This window comes from Sapajus apella, unplaced genomic scaffold (assembly GCF_009761245.1).
Source record: "Sapajus apella isolate SASKATOON/1434 unplaced genomic scaffold, GSC_monkey_1.0 scaffold199, whole genome shotgun sequence".
NCBI classification, from domain to species: domain Eukaryota; kingdom Metazoa; phylum Chordata; class Mammalia; order Primates; family Cebidae; genus Sapajus; species Sapajus apella.
Genome location: NW_022437139.1, coordinates 227,103 through 247,678, shown reverse-complemented (window position 1 = coordinate 247,678; position 20,576 = coordinate 227,103). Strand labels below are relative to the sequence as shown.

The 20,576-nt window shown below is 44.6% G+C and overlaps 2 protein-coding genes and 2 long non-coding RNA genes across 5 annotated transcripts in view; 2 read left to right on the top strand and 2 right to left on the bottom strand.

Annotated features, from left to right (window-relative positions):
* LOC116543871 (zinc finger protein 430-like) overlaps nt 1-7,610 on the bottom strand; it is a 50,105-nt gene extending 42,495 nt beyond the window's left edge. For both annotated transcript variants that reach the window (XM_032269832.1, XM_032269833.1), the window contains exons 1-2: nt 7,454-7,610; nt 1,383-1,509 (exon numbers count right to left, since the gene is read on the bottom strand). In XM_032269832.1, the coding sequence (XP_032125723.1) occupies nt 1,383-1,509; nt 7,454-7,456 (130 nt within the window). In that variant the 5' untranslated portion in view covers nt 7,457-7,610. The remainder of the gene's footprint in view (nt 1-1,382; nt 1,510-7,453) is intronic.
* The window catches only part of LOC116543885, a 373,403-nt gene that overhangs the window by 134,565 nt on the left and 218,262 nt on the right, over nt 1-20,576 (top strand). The window lies entirely within an intron of this gene.
* Nucleotides 1-20,576, bottom strand: part of LOC116543866 (zinc finger protein 429-like) — a 785,602-nt gene that overhangs the window by 702,493 nt on the left and 62,533 nt on the right. The window lies entirely within an intron of this gene.
* LOC116543894 overlaps nt 1-20,576 on the top strand; it is a 67,036-nt gene that overhangs the window by 24,339 nt on the left and 22,121 nt on the right. The window lies entirely within an intron of this gene.

Sequence of the window (20,576 nt, the reverse complement as noted above, 5' to 3'; positions counted from 1 at the left end):
GCGGAGTTTCGCTCTTGTTACCCAGGCTGGAGTGCAATGGCGCGATCTCGGCTCACCGCAACCTCCGCCTCCCGGGTTCAGGCAATTCTCCTGCCTCAGCCTCCTGAGTAGCTGGGATTACAGGCACGCGCCACCATGCCCAGCTAATTTTTTGTGTTTTTAGTAGAGATGGGGTTTCACCGTGTTGACCAGGATGGTCTCGATCTCTTGACCTCGTGATCCACCCGCCTCGGCCTCCCAAAGTGCTGGGATTACAGGCTTGAGCCACCGCGCCCGGCCCAATTTGTAGGTTCTTAATTTCACTTAAAAATTTGATTGATGAATACTCGGTATTCATTAATCAAAGACTGGTGGTGGTAAATAGATTTTAAGATATGGGCAGCCAGGATGACTCATGCCTGTAATCCCAGCACTTTCGGAGGCCGAGGCAGGTGGATCACTTAAGGTCCGGGGTTCGAGACCAGCCTGGCCAGCATGATGAAATCTCTTCTCTACTAAAAATACAAAAATTAGCTGGAAGTGGTGGCGGGCACCTGTAATCACAGCTACTCAGAAGGCTGAGGCAGAGAATTGCTTGAACCCGGGAGGCCGAGGGTGCAGTGAGCTGAGATTGCACCGCTACAGTCCAGCCTGGAAACAGAGCAAGACTTTGTATCCCAAAAAAGGATATGGGAAACAATGTTTTATGCCACTAATCTAGAGTGAAGGACACAGATAAGCCCAGGCATGTGGAATGTTTAAGTAAAGATAAAACATTTTGAAAAAATTCTTTTCAGGCCGGGCGCGGTGGCTCAAGCCTGTAATCCCAGCACTTTGGGAGGCCGAGGCGGGTGGATCACGAGGTCAAAAGATCGAGACCATCCTGGTCAACATGGTGAAACCCCGTCTCTACTAAAACTACAAAAAATTAGCTGGGCATGGTGGCGCGTGTCTGTAGTCCCAGCTACTCAGGAGGCTGAGGCAGGAGAATTGCCTGAACCCAGGGGGCGGAGGTTGCGGTGAGCCGAGATCGCGCCATTGCACTCCAGCCTGGGTAACAAGAGCAAAACTCCGTCTCAAAAAAAAAAAAAAAAAATTCTTTTCTACATGGACAAATCCTCAGGATTTTCGTAAAAACAGGAATCCATCGGCCAGGCATGGTGGCTCACGCCTGTAATCCCAGCACTTTGGGGAGCCGAGGTGGGCGGATCACCAGGTCAGGAGATCAACACCATCCTGGCTAACATGGTGAAACCCCGTCTCTAAAGAAAAAAAAGAACAAACAAACAAAAAAAAAAACAGGAATCAGAAACTCATTTATGCAAAGCATAAATTATTCTACAAAAAAAGAGAAATGAAACCTTTAGGGTATATTAGGAATTCTATATTAAAGTTATTCTCACCCAAGAAGGCCACGTTTCTGTAGTTCTCTAACATCACTTTTCTATACAAATCCTGCTGAGCAGTGTCCAGGCATTGCCACTCCTCCAGAGAGAATTCGATGGCCACATCCCTAAATGTCAACGGCCCCTGAAAAACACAACAAGCACACAGACACATATATTTACCAAGTAGCCATCGGCCGAATTTATTATTTGAATTAAAGCGAAATGAAAAAGTAAAGAGAATTGGTTCTGACTTATAGAAATCACTGAAATTATCCAATTTTTTTTTTTTTTTTTTAAGACGGGGTTTCGCCATGTTGGTCAGGCTGGTCTTGAACTCCTGACCTCAGGTGATCTGCCCACCTTGGCCTCCAAAGTGCTTGGATTACAGGTGTGAGTCACCACGCCCAGCCCCAATAATTTTTAACACAGAAATATTATCTAATGTTTTCTTTAACTCTGAGAGAAGAGGATGGCAAAGAAATCCACAACCCTGCTGTATATATGATACTTGCCTGGATGATAAAGTATAAAATTAAGGGCATGAACAAAAATAAGTACACTTGGCCGGGCATGGTGGCTCACGCCTGTAATCCAAGCACTTGGAGGTGAAGGTGGGCGGATCACCTGAGGTCGGGAGTTCAAGACCAGCCTGACCAACATGGTGAAACTCCGTTTAAAAAATATATATATATGTACAATTTTGAGTGATATATTTACATCATAAAGTTTGAGTTGTGTATATTTTTCAGGCAAAAAAAGACATGTTGAGTTAGAAGGTACCTCTCAGCTTTAAATGTGAACAAGAAACTGGGGATCCTGTTGTGCAGATTTCTTTTACTCGGAAGATCCAGAATAAAGTCTGAATTTCTGAATTTCTAACAAGCTCACTAGTAATGCCAGTGTTTTTGGCCTAAGAAAACTATTTTGTCAAACATCCAGTAAATGGAAGAGCCTATGTTTCACCAATTTTTTTTTTTGGCCTGTAAACAAAGATAAGAGCCTTCATTTTCCAAAGACGGATAGATGCAGAGAAAATCTAAGAAAAAAGGGCAGGTGCCACATTAAATGTAATGGTTTATGCACATTAGCTGCATAAAAATACTTAATAATGAAGAGAAAAATAATTAATTCTAGGCCGGGCGTGGTGGCTCACGCCTGTAATCCAAGCACTTTGGAGGCCAAGGCGGGTGGATCACCTGAGGTCGGGAGTTCAAGACCAGCCCAACCAACATGGCGAAACCCCGTTTTTGAAAAAATAAATAAAAATTAAAATTAAAAAAAAAAATTAACTCTAGTGAAAAAAGATCTGTCAGAGTGCTCTGCAACCAAGTAAATAATTAACATCAACCACACTAGAACAAATTTTTAGGATGTACTGATGTACATAAGAACACGGCATCACTGCTGAGATACTGCCCCTCAAAAAGTAAATTATAGTCTGAATTTAACCATAAAGAGAAGTCAGTTTTTTTTTTTGTTTTGTTTTTTTGGGTTTTTTTTTGAGACAGAGTTTCGCTCTTGTTACCCAGGCTGGAGTGCAATGGCGCGATCTCGGCTCACCGCAACCTCCGCCTCCTGGGTTCAGGCAATTCTCCTGCCTCAGCCTCCTGAGTAGCTGGGAGTACAGGCACGCACCACCATGCCCAGCTAATTTTTTGTAGTTTTTTAGTAGAGACGGGGTTTCACCATGTTGACCAGGATGGTCTCGATCTCTTGACCTCGTGATCCACCCGCCTCAGCCTCCCAAAGTGCTGGGATTACAGGCTTGAGCCACCACGCCCGGCCTATATCTGTACTTTTTAATTAGACTAAGTGCTCCCTACAATATTTATATACGGTAATACAAATTGAACATGCACAAAGGGAACTAATGTCTGGACAAGTAATGTGGCAATCTTTGGTTCCATCATGGGCGTGGCTATCCACAAATAATCCTTTTTCTTGTGTTCCAACATATTGCTGGGGAATAATAACTTACTATAAACCAAGCAAAACAACTATTTTATGCCCCTATCATGTATTACCTATTATTCAAAACTCATATTATTTACAACCAGAGTTTCAAGGATCTTATATTAGTGAACAAAATGTTACTTATAATCTAGATGACTGTATAAAAACCCATAATGGAACTGTATGCAATGGTATTCAACAACAAATGGAACCATGTTTACTACATTTTTCAGTTAATCATTGTGTTTTTACGTTACTGCCTGTATCAAGTTATTCAGTTATATGTGAAATAGGATCCCAAGCTATTTGTATAGCTACTGCCCAAACAGTGACCACACATTTCTTGTGAATTGAGTCCCCTTTTTCTGGATGTTTATATAATGTCAGTCTGTTGCCATGGTTTAATGATACACTCTATTTAACCCCAATATACCAAATGCAAAACTACACTTGGTTGCCATTACAATTGCCTATGCCAAAAGTTGAAATATATCTAAATTTATCAAAAATTTTAGCACAAAGTACACAATTACATACATATCTACAGCAAACTGAACGCCAATTGGCTCAACATCGATTATTAACCACCATTATAGCCAATAAATTACAATCATATTCACATGCTATTGCTACAGATTCAAATCATAACTGGTGGGATTGGTTATTTAGCCACTCTAATGTAACATATAGATTTCTTCCTTTATATATACTTGTTTTCTTTTTTTTTTTTTTTTTTTTTTTTTTGAGACGGAGTTTCGCTCTTGTTACCCAGGCTGGAGTGCAATGGCGCGATCTCGGCTCACCGCAACCTCCGCCTCCCGGGTTCAGGCAATTCTCCTGCCTCAACCTCCTTAGTAGCTGGGATTACAGGCACGTGCCACCATGCCCAGCTAATTTTTTGTAGTTTTAGTAGAGACAGGGTTTCACCATGTTGACCAGGATGGTCTCGATCTGTTGACCTCGTGATCCACCCGCCTCGGCCTCCCAAAGTGCTGGGATTACAGGCTTGAGCCACCGCGCCCAGCCATACTTGTCTTCTTATGGATACTTTTTGGTTGTGTAACTTGCTGCTGTAACCTATGGCTATATCAAAAAATACACTATGTATATGCTGCATTTATATCACAGCGCTTTGTGTATACAAACCCTGGCCATGCCTAGGGGCCGAATTGTAGGGTTAATATAAAAAAAGTCATGCCCAGTGTTTGCTCTAAGTTTCTTGGACCTTGGGAACTAAAGTTATCATTTCTTTGGCAGTAAGCCCGGGGCATTAGGAGCTCATGATGACCCTGGCTTATGTCCGAGGAGCCGGGAATCTGGCCAATTCCCGTCTCTTTGAGAACCGTAAACAAAGCCAAGGATTGCTGTTACATAATGATAATGTTCGTGAGAGACAAGACAAAGAGCAGCTGGTGTTTACTATAACCTAAGTTGAACTGCAACATATAAAATATAGACAAAAACCAAAGAAGGACGGAAAGAGGGAAAAAGAGAGGAAGAGAAAAATTGTAGAGAGCTGTAACTCGCGCCTTGCCCGTGCTACTGTAACGCCGGTGCTGAGTGGCCGGACGGACGGTCTCTGGGTATGTCCCTTTTGTAAATAAAATCCTCTTCCTGGGCCGGGCGCAGTGGCTCACACCTGTAATCCCAGCACTTTGGGAGGCCGAGGCGGGTGGATCACGAGGTCAAGAGATCGAGACCATCCTGGTCAACATGGTGAAACCCCGTCTCTACTAAAAATACAAAAAATCAGCTGGGCATGGTGGCGCGTGCCTGTAATCCCAGCTACTCAGGAGGCTGAGGCAGGAGAATTGCCTGAACCCAGGAGGCGGAGGTTGCGGTGAGCCGAGATCGCGCCATTGCACTCCAGCCTGGGTAACAAGAGCGAAACTCCGTCTCAAAAAAATAAAATAAAAATAAAAATAAAAATAAAAAACCTGTTGGGTGTTATGCTTAGTACCTCAGTGACAACATAATCTACATCAAACCCCCGCGACACAATTTTACCTATGTAACAAAGCTGCACATGGACCCCTGAACCAAAAAGAAAAGTTAAAAAAAAAAAAAAAATCCACAGGTGGGGAAGAGTGCAATGTAGCTGGAAGGAGTTGTTTGTTCTATAGACAGAGAGTGGCCCAGATGCGGCTATACTTTATTTCCGTGTGCTTGCCAGCAGATGAGGTTATGAACAGGTGGCCCAGAACCCTAGACTGGCGGGGAAAACAGGTTGCTGCTGCTGATGCAGTGTCTGGGGGTGGGGATATATTCAGTATCAGACTTGTAGATTCACATGTGGGTTTTTGTCAAGAAACACTAGAATCGAAACTGCTGTGGTGAAGTTCCTGAGGGTGGTGCCTAGTCCTGGGAGGGGTGTGAACACATCAAATCAATGTCTAGCGTGTGTCTTTGTGAGTGGGTGGGAATCCTATGGTGGCAGCCGTGAGAAAAGGGGGTCTGTCATCACAGGTCCTTTCCTCTAAGTTTTGATTTCTTTTTTTTTTTTAAGACGGGGTTTCACCATGTTGGTCAGGCTGGTCTTGAACTCCCGACCTCAGGTGATCCGCCCGTCTTGGCCTCCAAAGTGCTTGGATTACAGGTGCAAGCCACCGCGCCCGGCCCTTCCTCTAAGTTTTCATCCTCTCTCACCCTGGGAGGAGGCCTAGGATAACAGGACAATGGGCAGTGTGACAGCCTGCGTCCAGGAGAGCGGAGCGTCCCATTTCCAGACACCAAGAGTTTTATTCCAGGCCAGGCCTCTGTGATATCTTTCTTCTGGCACCAAATCTGTAGAGTTTGCTGAACACCAAGCAATTCTCCACCACCAACTCAATGTCTAACATTTGAATTCTGACACCACCTAGAGTCAGCACAGACCCTGATTCAGGGCTCAGTCCCACAACTTTGTCCTCACTGCAGATGCCAGTCACAAACTCCATAGGCTCACCTAGCTTCTGAGCGACTGTTTAAAAATTGGGGACTCCCACGCCGGACGCAGCGTCTCATGCCTGTAATCCCAGCACTTTGGGAGGCCAAGGTGGGCAGATCACAAGGTCAGGAGTTTGAGACTAGTCTGGCCATTAGTGAAACCCTGTCTCTACCAAAAATACAAAAATTAGCCAGGTGTGGTGGCACATGCCTGTAGTGCCAGCTACTCCGGAGGCTGAGGACGGAGAATCACTTGAACTGGGGAGGCGCAGGTTGCAGTGAGCCAAGACCACGCCATTGCACTCCAGCCTGGGTGACAGAATGAGACTGTCTCAAATAAAAAATAAAAAGAAAATCTAACTGAAGTGCATTTTTTAGTAAATTACTACACTGAGAGAAACAAAATTCAGCCTTAACCAATTATAAACTGCCAATGAACATCCGATTACATAACCAGGCAAATTTCACCTTTATTATACAAATCAAGAAACTACGTAACTGTGATATCTAACCAATTACTGAAGTTGGTTTTCTTCATCATGCAGTTCATAAAAGCCTTTCCTTCAAGCCCCAACCATGGACCACAAATTACAAACCACAGCTGGGGTGCTCCACAATTTTTGTATCACTCTTTAATTAAATGCTTTAATGTTTCTATGGACACTCTCACATACTTTCAACAAAAGAAAAGAGGGGCCGGGCGCGGTGGCTCACGTCTGTAATCCTAGCACTTTGGGAGGCCGAGGTGGGTGGATCACCTGAGGTCAGAAGTTCAAGACCAGCCTGGCCATCATGGTGAAACCTCATCTTCATAAAAAGTAAAAAATAAAAAAAGAAAAGAGGAACTGGCATCCTAGGGGACCAAAGTTTTTCCCATTCATGAACCCGCACCCGGGTCAGGACTCTCCCCTGACGACCCTCCCGCGGTCCCTGCACAATCCGGGAGAGACGCGGCGCTGCGGGTGCGCAGCTGCCCAGAGAGGGCTCCAAGGCCAGGGCGCAGTCACCGCGCAGGGAACAGACAGGACGCCCGGGGACGCGGCTGTCAGCACAGCCGCCATCTTACGGCTGAAGGGGACTGAGGCCGAGCTGGGCAAGGAGAACTCGGGGGCAGACCGTGGAGCGGACTGCGGGGAGGCCTGAGTCCGCCACGGCCACTTCCCACCGGTTCCAACCAGCCCCTCTCGGGATGTCGGACCTGCACTCACCATTTCAGGCGTCCAGGGGGTCCCGGCGTCTTAGCTGTGGATCTCTCAAAACCTGCAGGTCACGGGGCCGCGAGGCTGGGCCTCCAGGAGCAGAGGACACAGAGCAGAGAAAACAAAACCTGGGGCTCCCGCTGCAGCAAGAGACAAAGGCCGCGCCACATCCCGGAAGCCGCCCCGTCCGCTGCAGCCGCGCGCCTGATTGGACGGTTCCCAGCCCATGTGAGCCTCTGCGCCCGCCCTGGGAGTCCCCAGTAGCTCAGAAGCATAGGTGAGCCTATGGGGTTTGTGACTGGCATCTGCAGTGATGGCCTCTAATAACTGTGTTTTAAAAATCCTCACATTTAGGCCGGGCGCGGTGGCTCAAGCCTGTAATCCTACCACTTTAGGAGGCCGAGGTGACTGGATCACCTGAGATCAGGAGTTCGAGACCAGCCTGATCAACATGGTGAAACCTCATCTTTAAAAATAAATAAATAAAATTTAAAAAACATTTCTCACATTAGAAGTCTGAGGCAGGACAATCCTTGAACCCGGGAGGCGGAGGTTGCAGTGAGCCAAGATCGCGCCACCGCCCTAGAGGCTGGGCGACAGAGCGAGACTCCATCTCAAGGGAAAAAAAAAAAAAATTCTCACATTTTGGTTAGGTCTCATATAGGTCATAGTGTGACCAGAACTCGGGGTCTTAGTGCATCTCCCTGTTTCCACTGTTTCCAGTTCTTAAAAAAAATGATGGGAACATGTCAAAGGAAGCCAGCCTGAAAGTATTCCCCATGGTCCAACCTGGAACAATGTAAGCAACCAAATAAATAATTACAGAGCTGACCTATCAAATAAATCAAGTCAAATCAAATAAATACCCATGCATTCACACTGATATATTAAAAAAAAAAAAAAAAAAAAAAAACTTTAAATAAAAAGGAAAAGGATAGGGCAAATCTTTTTTACAGATATCCAAACATTAATCAACATAGATAAAATGCTAAGGAAATCATCACAAAACCACCACAGTTATTATTGTATCCAAGGTTAACTGCGGAGTGTAATAATTGTAATTAACAATTAGAAAATAAGCAGTGTAAGGCCGGGCGCGGTGGCTCAAGCCTGTAATCCCAGCACTTTGGGAGGCCGAGGCGGGTGGATCACGAGGTCAAGAGATCGAGACCATCCTGGTCAACACGGTGAAACCCCGTCTCTACTAAAAATACAAAAAAATTAGCTGGGCATGGTGGCGCGTGCCTGTAATCCCAGCTACTCAGGAGGCTGAGGCAGGAGAATTGCCTGAACCCAGGAGGCGGAGGTTGCGGTGAGCCGAGATCGCGCCATTGCACTCCAGCCTGGGTAACATGAGTGAAACTCCGTCTCAAAAAAAAAAAAAAGAAAAAAGAAAATAAGCAGTGTATTTGCATAGCACCAAAGTATCTGACTAAATTAACTGTTCCTTATTTTTTTTTTTTCACACTGAGGGAGTTTCACTCTTGCTGCCCAGGCAGGAGTGCAATGGCATGATCTTGGCTCACCGCAACCCCCGCCTCCAGGTTCAAGCAATTCTCCTGCCTCAGCTTCCTGAATAGCTGGGACTACAGGCATGCGCCACCACGTCTGGCTAATTTTTTGTATTTTTAGTAGAGACCCGGTTTCTCCATGTTGGTCAGGCTGGTCTTGAACTTCTGACCTCAGGTCATCTGCCCACCTTGGCCTTCCAACGTGCTAGGATTACAGGTGTAAACCACCACCATCGGCCTGTTCCCGTCATTTTTAAAGCAACCTATGACTATTTAAAGCAACAATTATGACTGTTATTGGATTTATAATATGTAGATATAAAATCGTAACAGCAGCACAAAAGATCGAAGAAAATAGAATTGTTCTGTCATAAGATTTTTATATTTTACATTTATGAACACAGTGCAGTATTGACAGTAATTATATTGTGTTATGTTAAAGATGTACATTGTCCTCTAAAGAGGATTGCTAGAGGGGGATGGAAGAGAGGGGAACATGAGTTGAAAAACTATATATTGGATACTATGCTCGATACCTGGGTGCAATATTCTCCTTTTTTTTTTTTTTTTTTTTTTTTTTTTGAGATTGAGTCTTGCTCTGTCACACAGGCTGGAGTCCAACGGTGCGATCTTGGCTCACGGCAACCACGGACTCATGGGTGTTTTCTTTCTTTTTTTTTTTTTTTAAGATGGGGTTTCACCATATTGTTCAGGCTGGTCTCAAACTCCTGACCTCATGTGATCTGCCCACCTCAGCCTCCCAAAGTGCTGGGATTACAGGCTTGACCCACTGCGCCCGGCCTGAAGCACACTCTTGAGATAAATCTTGTAAATCTGCTAAATAAGACAAGGTGAACATAAAATATTTATTATATGATTTCAGACAAATTAACCTATGCTTAAAAAATCAGTACAGGCCGGGTGCGGTGGCTCAAGCCTGTAATCCCAGCACTTTGGGAGGCCTAGGCGGGTGGATCACGAGGTCAAGAGATCGAGACCATCCTGGTCAGCACGGTGAAACCCCGTCTCTACTAAAAATGCAAAAAATTAGCTGGGCATGGTGGCGCGTGCCTGTAGTCCCAGCTACTCAGGAGGCTGAGGCAGGAGAATTGCCTGAACCCAGGAGGCGGAGGTTGCGGTGAGCCGAGATCGCGCCATTGCACTCCAGCCTGGGTAACAAGAGCGAAACTCCGTCCCAAAAAAAAAAAAAAAAAACTGTACAATTTCTGAGAAAAAATTTCCCGGAAAAAAAAATCAAAAGGGAATTTCTGAAGATGAGGAAATTATTCTGTTATTAAAAGGGTTAAGCTTAATTGGGTGTATTTGTCAATATTGTACAATTTTGAGTCCAAGGTAAGTGGATCACTTGAGGCCAGAATTTTGAGACCACCCTGGGTAACACAGCAAAACGCTGTTTGTAAAATTAGAAATAAAATAATTAGCTGGAGTGGGCCGGGCGCGGTGGCTCAAGCCTGTAATCCCAGCACTTTGGGAGGCCGAGGCGGGTGGATCACGAGGTCAAGAGATCGAGACCATCCTGGTCGACATGGTGAAACCCCGTCTCTACTAAAAATACAAAAAAATCAGCTGGGCATGGTGGCGCGTGCCTGTAATTCCAGCTACTCAGGAGGCTGAGGCAGGAGAATTGCCTGAACCCAGGAGGCGGAGGTTGCGGTGAGCCGAGATCACGCCATTGCACTCCAGCCTGGGCAACAAGAGCGAAACTCCGCCAAAAAAAAAAAAAATAATAATAATAATTAGCTGGAGTGTGGTGGTGCACCACTGTAGTCCTAGCTACATGGGAAAAATATGTGGGAGAATTGCTTGGGACCAAAATTTCAAGGCTGCAGTGAGCTATAATCAAGCTACTGCACTCCAGCATGGGCAACAGGTAAGAACTTGTCTCTAAAAGTACAGTTAATAATTTTGTATTTTAGTGTATATATATCTGAGACCCCCCGAAAAAAAAGCCAAAAAAATAGTTATGTGCCAAGGAGGGCAGATCAGGAGGTCAGGAGATCTAGACCATCCTGGCCAACATGGTGAAACCCTCTCTCTACTAAAATACAAAAAATTAGCTGGCTGTGATGGCGCGCTTGTCGTCCAAGCTACTCAGGAGGCTGAGGAAGGAGAATCACTTGAACTCAGGAGGCAGAGGTTGCCGTGAGCCAAGATTGCACCACGGCACTCCAGCCTGGAGACAGAGTGAGACTTTGTCTCAAAACTAATAATAATAAGAATAGCCGGGCGCGGTGGCTCATGCCTGTAATCCCAGCACTTTGGGAGGCCGAGGCAGGTGGATCACGGGGTCAAGAGATCGAGACCATCCTGGTCAACATGGTGAAACCCCGTCTCTACTAAAAATACAAAACATTAGCTGGGCATGGTGGCGCGTGCCTGTAATCCCAGCTACTCAGGAGGCTGAGGCAGGAGAATTGCCTGAACCCAGGGGGCGGAGGTTGCGGTGAGCCGAGATCGCGCCATTGCACTCCAGCCTGGGTAACAAGAGCGAAACTCCGTCTCAAATAATAATAATAATAATAATAATAATGAAAGACGTGAGGAATGAGTTAAAATGCAGATGAAACAAAAATGGCACATGATTAAGTGTCAAAGCTGGTGTTGACAGAGCTATTATTTTGTTTATTTTGCATCCGTTTAAAATTTTCTGTAATGAAACATGTATGAAAAGATAAAGTTTATCTACATTAACTCTTAAGATTTTGGCTGTCTCTAAAGAGGAGGAGAAAAGAAAGTGATTGTCAATGCAGGAGCAAAGTTGGTTCTATTTGTTGATTACACAAGTATATTTTCTTTTCTTTTCTTTTTTTTGTTTTTGAGACGGAGTTTCACTCTTGTTGCCCAGGCTTGAGTGCAATGGCGCGATCTCGGCTCACCGCAACCTCCGCCTCCTGGGTTCAGGCAATTCTCCTGCCTCAGCCTCCTGAGTAGCTGGGATTACAGGCACGCACCACCATGCCCAGCTAATTTTTTGTATTTTTAGTAGAGACGGGGTTTCACCATGTTGACCAGGATGGTCTCGATCTCTTGACCTCGTGATCCACCCGCCTCGGCCTCCCAAAGTGCTGGGATTACAGGCTTGAGCCACCGCGCCCGGCCTATATTTTCTTTTTAATACTTTATTGAGCACTAGATGAATGCTTTTTACATGTAGCATGTATTTCTGCATACATGTTATACGTCAGTACAAACTTAACTATTTTCTCAAGTTAATGGCAGCGTGCTGTGTTTTTGTTTTAAAATGGGACATGGGCTGGGCACGGTGGCTCACGCCTGTAATTCCAGCACTTTGGGAGGTGGAGATGGGCGGGTCACCTGAAGTCGGGAGTTGCAGACCAGCCTGAATAACATGGAGAAACCCTGTCTCTACTAAAAATACAAAAAATTAGCCAGGCATGGTGGCGCACGCCTGTAATCCCAGCTACTCGGGAGGCTGAGGCAGGAGAATCACTTGAAATCGGGAGGTGGAGGTTGCAGTGAGCTGAGTTCGCACCATTGCACTTCCGCTGGGCAACAACAGCGAAATTTCGTCTCAAAAAATAAATAAATAAATAAATAAATAAAGTGAGACATATTTGCTCATGCATTATCACATAAGTTTTATGGACTCACTGTGTCTGGAACTAAGTTAATCAGAAAAAAAAAGCGAATCTCTGTCTCAAAAGAAAAGAAAAAAGCATACATTCATTATGGGCAGGATGTCAAAATTCAAGGACAGGTTTATTACACATTTCATGAAAAACTGTGGTCACTCCACAGGTACTGATTTTCTTTTCCCCTTATGTAAAGTTGGATATCTTTTTAGATAATGCTGTTATACAGAAATGCATGTAGTCGTGTATACATGTAATTGGTGCTTAAATTGACAAAGTCCCTCACACCACAGAAAAAAATACACTCACAGCCTAATCACTGCTGTCAAGAACAAATTGTAAAACAAGGTGTTTGCTTTTACTCTGTTTTCTCTAAATTTAAATTGTGGAGGTCAAGGTCACTGACAAATCTAAATATATAATATTTTCTGCTGGGACCCCGTCGTCCTTTGCTCGCCATAGAATTTCTGGAAAGTGGCCGGGCGCGGTGGCTCACGCCTGAAATCCCAGCACTTTGGGAGGCCGAGGCAGGCGGATCACAAGGTCAAGAGATCTAGACCATCCTGGCCAACATGGTGAAACCCCGTATCTACTAAAAATACAAAAATTAGCTGGGTGTGGTGGTCGCGTGCCTGTAATCCCAGCTACTTGGGAGGCTGAGGCAGGAGAATTGCTTAAACCCGGGAGGTGGAGGTTGCAGTGAGCCGAGATTGTGCCACTGCACTCCAGCCTGGAGCCTGGCGACAGAGTGAGACTCTGTCTCAAAAAAAAAAAAAAGAATTTCTGGAAAGTGAGACCCCACCAAGGAGCAGATGGGTGGCAGTGGTCTACCTGTGGACACATTCTGCCTGTGACCCCACCTCTTTCTTTCAGTCCTTTTTTTTAGAGACATGGTTTCACCATGTTGGTAAGGCTGTTCTTGACCTCAAGTGATCCACCCACTTTGGCCTCCCAAAGTGCTGGGATTATAGGCATGAACCACCATGCTAGGCCTTATTTTATTTTATTTTATTTTATTTTATTTTATTTTATTTAAGATGGGGTTTCACCATGATGGCCAGGCCGGTCTTGAACTCCTGACCTCAGGTGAACCACCCACCTCGGCCTCCAAAAGTGCTTGGATTACAGGCATGAGCCACAGCGCCCGGCCTTTATTTTATTTTATTTTATTTTTATTTATTTATTTTTTTGATACGGAGTTTCACTCTTGTTACCCAGGCTGGAGTGCAATGGCGCGATCTCGGCTCACCGCAACCTCCGCCTCCTGGGTTCAGGCAATTCTCCTGCCTCAGCCTCCTGAGTAGCTGGGATTACAGGCACGCACCACCATGCCCAGCTAATTTTTTGTATTTTTAGTAGAGACGGGGTTTCACCATGTTGACCAGGATGGTCTAGATCTCTTGACCTCGTGATCCACCCGCCTCGGCCTCCCAAAGTGCTGGGATTACAGGTGTGAGCCACCGCGCCTGGCTATTTTATTTTTTTAATGAGATAGAGTCTCACTCTGTTGCCCTGGCTGGAGTGCAGTGGTGCGATCTCGGCTCACTACAACCTACGCCTCCCAGGTTTAAGCAGTTCTCTGCCTCAGCCTCCTCCTGAGTAACTGGAATTACAGGTGCCTGTCACCACACCTGGCTAATTTCTCAATTTGTAGTATAGAAGGGGTTTTACCATCTTGGCCAGGCTGGTCTGGAACACTTGACTTCATGCTCCACCTGCTTCGGGCTCCCAAAATGCTGGAATTACAGGCGTGAACCACCAGCATCTAAAATAGATGTTGGTAGAGAATGGGTATTCTCTCACTTCTGGTAGAAAAGGGAATTTGGGAGGGTCCAGGGGCAGAATGATATGGTTTTTGTGTCCCTACCCGAATCTCATCTTGAACTGTAATCCCAACGTGTTGAGGAAGAAAGATAATTGGATCATGGGGCCAGTTTCCTCCATGCCGCTCTCATGGTGGTGAGTGAACCCCAAAAGATCTGGTTAAGTGTCTGGCATTTCCTCCTTCTCTCTCTCTCATATGCTTCTATGTAAGACGTCCCTCTTCCCCTTCTGCCGTGATCTTAAGTTTCCTGAGGCCTTCCCAGCCATGCTGAACTGTGAGTCAATTAAATCACTTTTCTTTATAATTACCCAATCTCAGGTAGTATACTTTTTTTTTTTTAGACAGAATCTCGCTTTGTCACACAGACTGGAGTGGAGTGGCACGTTCTCAACTTGCTGCAGCCTCCGCCTTCTGGGTTCAAACAATTCTCATGCCTCGTCCTCCTGAGTAGCTGGAATTACAGGTGTGCGCCACCACCCCCCGCTATTTTTTTGTATTTTTAGTAGACATGGGGTTTCACCATGTTGGCCAGGATGGTTTCAAACTCCTTACCTCAAGCGATCCACCTGCCCCGTGCTCCCAAAGTTCTAGGATTACAGGCGTGAGCCACCGCATCCGGCCGGCTTTTTTATCTCAGAGGAAATTGCTAAAATTCAGCTTTCTCTGGTAAGAGGACTTAAACTAACATTTTCCACTTTATGGCATCCATAAATTTGCATTAAATAATTATTTTCTTGAGACTTCACTTTATACAGAAATACCTTCCATGTCTTGGAAAAATACCAAAATGTCTAATAGTAAAGATAATTCTCTATATTTTACTCAAGAAATCTCTGTATGAGAATGTGTCATCATTTTTTTTTTAAAAAAAAGACAGGGTTTCACCATGTTGGTCAGGCTAGTCTTGAACTCCCGACCTCAGGTGCTTGGATTACAGGTGTGAGCCACCGTGCCCGGCCGTGTCATAATATTTTATTGAATAATTTTGCAGTTACTTTATATTGTTCTTTGTTCTGGATATAGGCATCACTATTGTATCCAATTAATTCCACCCAGAGCTTGGCCGGGCGCGGTGACTCACGCCTGTAATCCCAGCACTTTGGGAGTCCGAGGCGGGCAGATCACCAGGTCAAGAGATAGAGACCATCCTGGCCAACATGGTGAAACCCCGTCTCTACTAAAAATACAAAAATTAGCTGGGGGTGGTGGCGTGTGCCTGTAGTCCCAGCTACTTGGGAGGCTGAGGCAGGAGAATTGCTTGAACCCGGGAGGCGGAGGTTTCAGTGAGCCGAGATTGTGCCACTGCACTCCAGCCTGGCGCCTGGCGACAGAGTGAGACTCTGTCTCAAAAAAAAGAAAAAAAAAATTCATAATGGCTGTCTTCATTTACATTCAAACCAACAGTGTGCAATGACTCACAGCCATTATGAAAAATGAAATAGAGATTTCTCAAAAAAAAATCAAACTACCACATAACACAGCAATTGCACCATTGGATATTTATCTGAAACAAACAATGTCGAAATGAAGAAACATTTGCACTTCTTTGTTGTTTGCAGCACTCTTCCCAATAGACAAAATATAGAATCAACAGTTTAACTTCTAATGAGGAAATAAAGACAATGTGATAGATATACACAATGGAGTACTATTCATTATTTTAAAAAGTTTTTTTTTTTTTTTAGATTGAGTCTTGCTCTGTCAGCCAGGCTGGAGAGCAGTGGCACGATCTTGGCTCACTGCAACCTCCACATCCCTGGTTTAAGGGATTCTTGTGCCTCAGCCTCTGGAGTAGCTGGGATTACAAGTGTGCACCGCCATGCCCAGCTGATTGATTTTTTGTGTTTTTAGTAGAGATGGGGTTTTGCCATGTTTCCCAGGCTGGTCTCAACTCTGTGCTCAACTGATGCACCTGCCTGCGCCTCCTACAGAGCTGGAATTACAAGTGTGAGCCACCATGTCTGGCCAAAAAAAAAAAAAATATATATATATATATATGTATTATTTTCAACCACATGGAGTAAGCTGGAGGACATTATATCAGTTGATACAAGCCAGGCACAGAAAGATTAATATCTCATTATTTCACTTACACATGGATTCCAAAAAAGTTAATCTCAGTGATATATAAAGTAAAATGGGGGCCGGGCGCGGTGGCTCAAGCCTGTAATCCCAGCACTTTGGGAGGCCGAGGCGGGTGGATCACGAGGTCAAGAGATCGAGACCATCCTGGTCAACATGGTGAAACCCCGTCTCTACTAAAACTACAAAAAATTAGCTGGGCATGGTGGCACGTGCCTGTAGTCCCAGCTACTCAGGAGGCTGAGGCAGGAGAATTGCCTGAACCCGGGAGGTGGAGGTAGTGGTGAGCCAAGGTCGCGCCATTGCACTCCAGCCTGGGCAACAAGAGCAAAACTCCGTCTCAAAAAAAAAAAAAAAAAAAAGTAAAATGGTGACCATCAGATGCCAATATATTTCAAATTAAAGGGTTGAAAAGAAAAGATGTAGGCCGGGCGCGGTGGCTCAAGCCTGTAATGCCAGCACTTTGGGAGGCCGAGGCGGGTGGATCACGAGGTCATGAGATCGAGACCATCCTGGTCAACATGGTGAAACCCCGTCTCTACTAAAAATACAAAAAATTAGCTGGGCATGGTGGCGCGTGCCTGTAGTCCCAGCTGCTCAGGAGGCTGAGGCAGGAGAATTGCCTGAACCCAGGGCGACGAGGGGGGGGTGAGCCGAGAGCGCGCCATTGCACCCACCCGGGGAAAAAAAGCGAAAACCCCTCTCTAAAAAAAAAAAAAAAAAAAAGAACAGAAAAGATGTTTGTCAAAATGTACATAATCATAGTTGAATAGAAGAAATAAGTTTAAAAGATTTATTGTACAGCGTAGTAACTCTAGTTCATAATGATGTATTTTTTTAAACATGATAAGACAATGTCATGTGGTCTCAACACAAAAAATGTTAACTATGTGAGGTAAAGCATTAACTACCTAGAACTAATTATTTGACAATGTATATATATGCTCTACAGAAAAAGTACATTTTTCAGGTTAAAACATATTTTCAAAACATGATAGAAGGATAACAATGTTTCAAACACTTTCTGTATCTTTGTCATAATCTTTGCTAAATACATAGTTTTTGTGTTGTTTTTGTCATTTGTCAGTCATAACCATAGGAACTCTGCACTGTCACCTGAGCTGGAGTTAGTGGCGTGATCTCAGCTCACTGCAATCTCCACTTCCTAGGTTCAAGTGATCGTCCTGCTTCAGCCTCCTGAGTAGCTGGGATTACATGCGAGTGCCACCATGCTCGGCTACAGGCTGGTCTCGAACACCTGACCTCGTGATCCACCTGCCTTGACCTCCCAAAATGTTGGGATTACAGGCGTGAGCCACCACGCCCAGCCAGGAACTCTGATATTTTACAGCATGTTCTGGACCCAGCACATTGCATGGAAGAAGCCAATATACTTTAGAATTTTTGCTTTAAGCTTGGGGCACCTGAAGTTTCTGGTGCTGATGGTAATGGTATGAAAGACACTAAAGAGGCAGGTGTTGCTTACGGGCCTGACTGGCCATTCTGTGAACACAGTAAAGTAGTTTGCATGCTAAATAACAGCAAATGTTTTAATCCAAAAGCTGTCAGGATGTCCAAAAGTTATCCAGAGAAAATGACTGAGGAGTTGGCTACAGTTAGGTGACTAAAAATAAAAACTGAAGACTGAACTTCACCCACTAAAAAAATTATATAAAAGTGGGAAATTCCTTCAAATTGCAGTATCAATATGAAAAAAAATATTCTTTCAAATTTCAAATTCACAGAGGTCATTTTATTATTTTGCTACCTTTAACACTTAAACACTTAAAAATAGAAGATTCTGGCTTGGTGCAATGGCTCACACCTGTAATCCCAGCACTTTGGGAGGCTGAGGTGGATCATTGGAGGGTCAGGAGTTCAAGACCAGCCTGACCAACATGGCAAAACCCAGTCTCTATTAAAAATACAAAAGCTGCCGGGCGCGGTGGCTCTCGATCTCAAGAGATCGAGACCATCCTGGTCAACATGGTGAAACCCCGTCTCTACTGAAAATACAAAAAAATTAGCTGGGCATGGTGGTGCGTGCCTGTAATCCCAGCTACTCAGGGGGCTGAGGCAGGAGAATTGCCTGAACCCAGGAGGCGGAGGTTGCGGTGAGCCGAGATCGCGCCATTGCACTCCAGCCTGGGTAACAAGAGTGAAACTCCGTCTCAAAAAAATAAATAAATAAATAAAAACAAAAAATAAAAATACAAAAGCTGGGGGCCGGGCGTGGTCGCTCACGCCTGTAATCGTAGCACTTTAGGAGGCCGAGGTGACTGGATCACCTGAGGTCAGGAGTTCGAGACCAGCCTGATCAACATACATGGTGAAACCCCATCTCTTAAAAAAAAAAAAAAATACAAAAGTTAGCCAGGCATGGTGGCAAGTGCCTACAATTCCAGCTATTTGGGAGCTGAGGCATGAGAATTGCCTGAAACTGGGGAGGTGGAGGTTACAGTGAGCTGAGATCATGTCACTTAACTCCAGACTGGGTAAGAGTGAGACTTCTTGAAGAAAAAAAAATAGAAGATTCTGCACGGAAACATAAGTTTTGCAATAAGTGTATTACAGAGAATATAAAAATATTCACTTACCATTAACTCTCTTAAAAATTTAAAGGTATATTTTCTAGCAAATTATGTGTTTACCACACTTCCACACTTTGCATAACAATCTAATAAAATTTTCCTTTTACAGACCAAAAAAAAACCAAAAAACAAAAAAAAAACCATGCAACCTCTCACCTGTGGAAAGTGTAGGCATTTATCTTAATTAACTGATCTGAAAGTTATATTGATAAGCAAACTCTCCAGTTAAAACCAGTTTTTCAGGCTCATGCCTGAAAAAATAGAACCTCCCCAACATTTTGGGAGGCCAAGGTGGGGGGATCACCTGAGGTCAGGAGTTTGAGACCAGCCTGACAAACACGGTGAAACCCCACCTCCACTAAAAATACAAAACTAGCTGGGTGTGGTGGCACACACCTGTAATCCCTGCTACTTGTGAGGCTGAGACAGGAGAATCACTTGAACCCAGGAGGAAAAGGTTGCAGTAAGCAGAGATCACACCATTGCACTCCAGTTTGGGAAATAAGAATGAAACTCCATCTCAAAAGCAAAAAACAAAAACAATTTTTCAGGGCATTAAAAAATTCCAACTTTCACCATGCACCGTGGCTTACGCCTGTAATCCCAGCACTTTGGGAGGCCAGGGCAGGTGGATCACAAGGTTAGGAGTTCAAGACCAGCCTGGCCAACATGGTGAAACCCCATCTCTACTAAAAATACAAAAATTAATCGGGTGTGGTGGCAAGCAGCTGTAATCTCAGCTACTCAGAAGGCTGAGGCAGGAGAATCACTTGAACCCAGGAGGTGGAGGTTGCAGTGAGATGAGATCATGCCACTGCACTCCACTCCAGCCTGGGTGACAGTGCGAGACTCTGACTCAAAAAAAAAAAACAAAAAACAAGCCAGGTGAGGTGGCTCATGCCTGTAATCCCAGCACTTCTGAGAGGCTGAGGTGGGCGGATCATGAGGTCAGGGGTTCAAGACTAGCTTGACCAACATGGTGAAACTCCATCTCTACTTAAAAAAAAAAAAAAAATTAGCCGGATGTGGTGGTGCACGCACCTGTAATCCCAGCTACCTGGGAGGCTGAGGCAGGAGAATTGCTTGAACCCAGCAGGCGGAGGTTGCGGTGAGCAGAGAGTGTGCCATTGCACTCCAGCCTGGGTGACAGAGCGAGATTCTGTTTCAAAAAAAAAAAAAAGGGAAAAGAAAAAACAACTTTCTCATCAAAATCTACAAAATACCATGTGAAATCAAATGGCATGAAGATAACAGTGAGAAAACTGTAGCCACAACACACAAAAATAAGGACTGTGATGCATACATGGCTGGATACACATAATACAAACAAATCTGAAGATAGAAAATAAAAGAAGCATTTTTAAATTCAACAACACTGTTTTGCAGCTTGAAAACTGTGCTGTTCACATAAAAAATTGTATTTCTTCACCACTAATATTTTCTTTTCTTCTTCTTCTTTTTTTTTTTTTAAATAGAGACGGGGTTTCACCATGTTGGCCAGGATGGTCT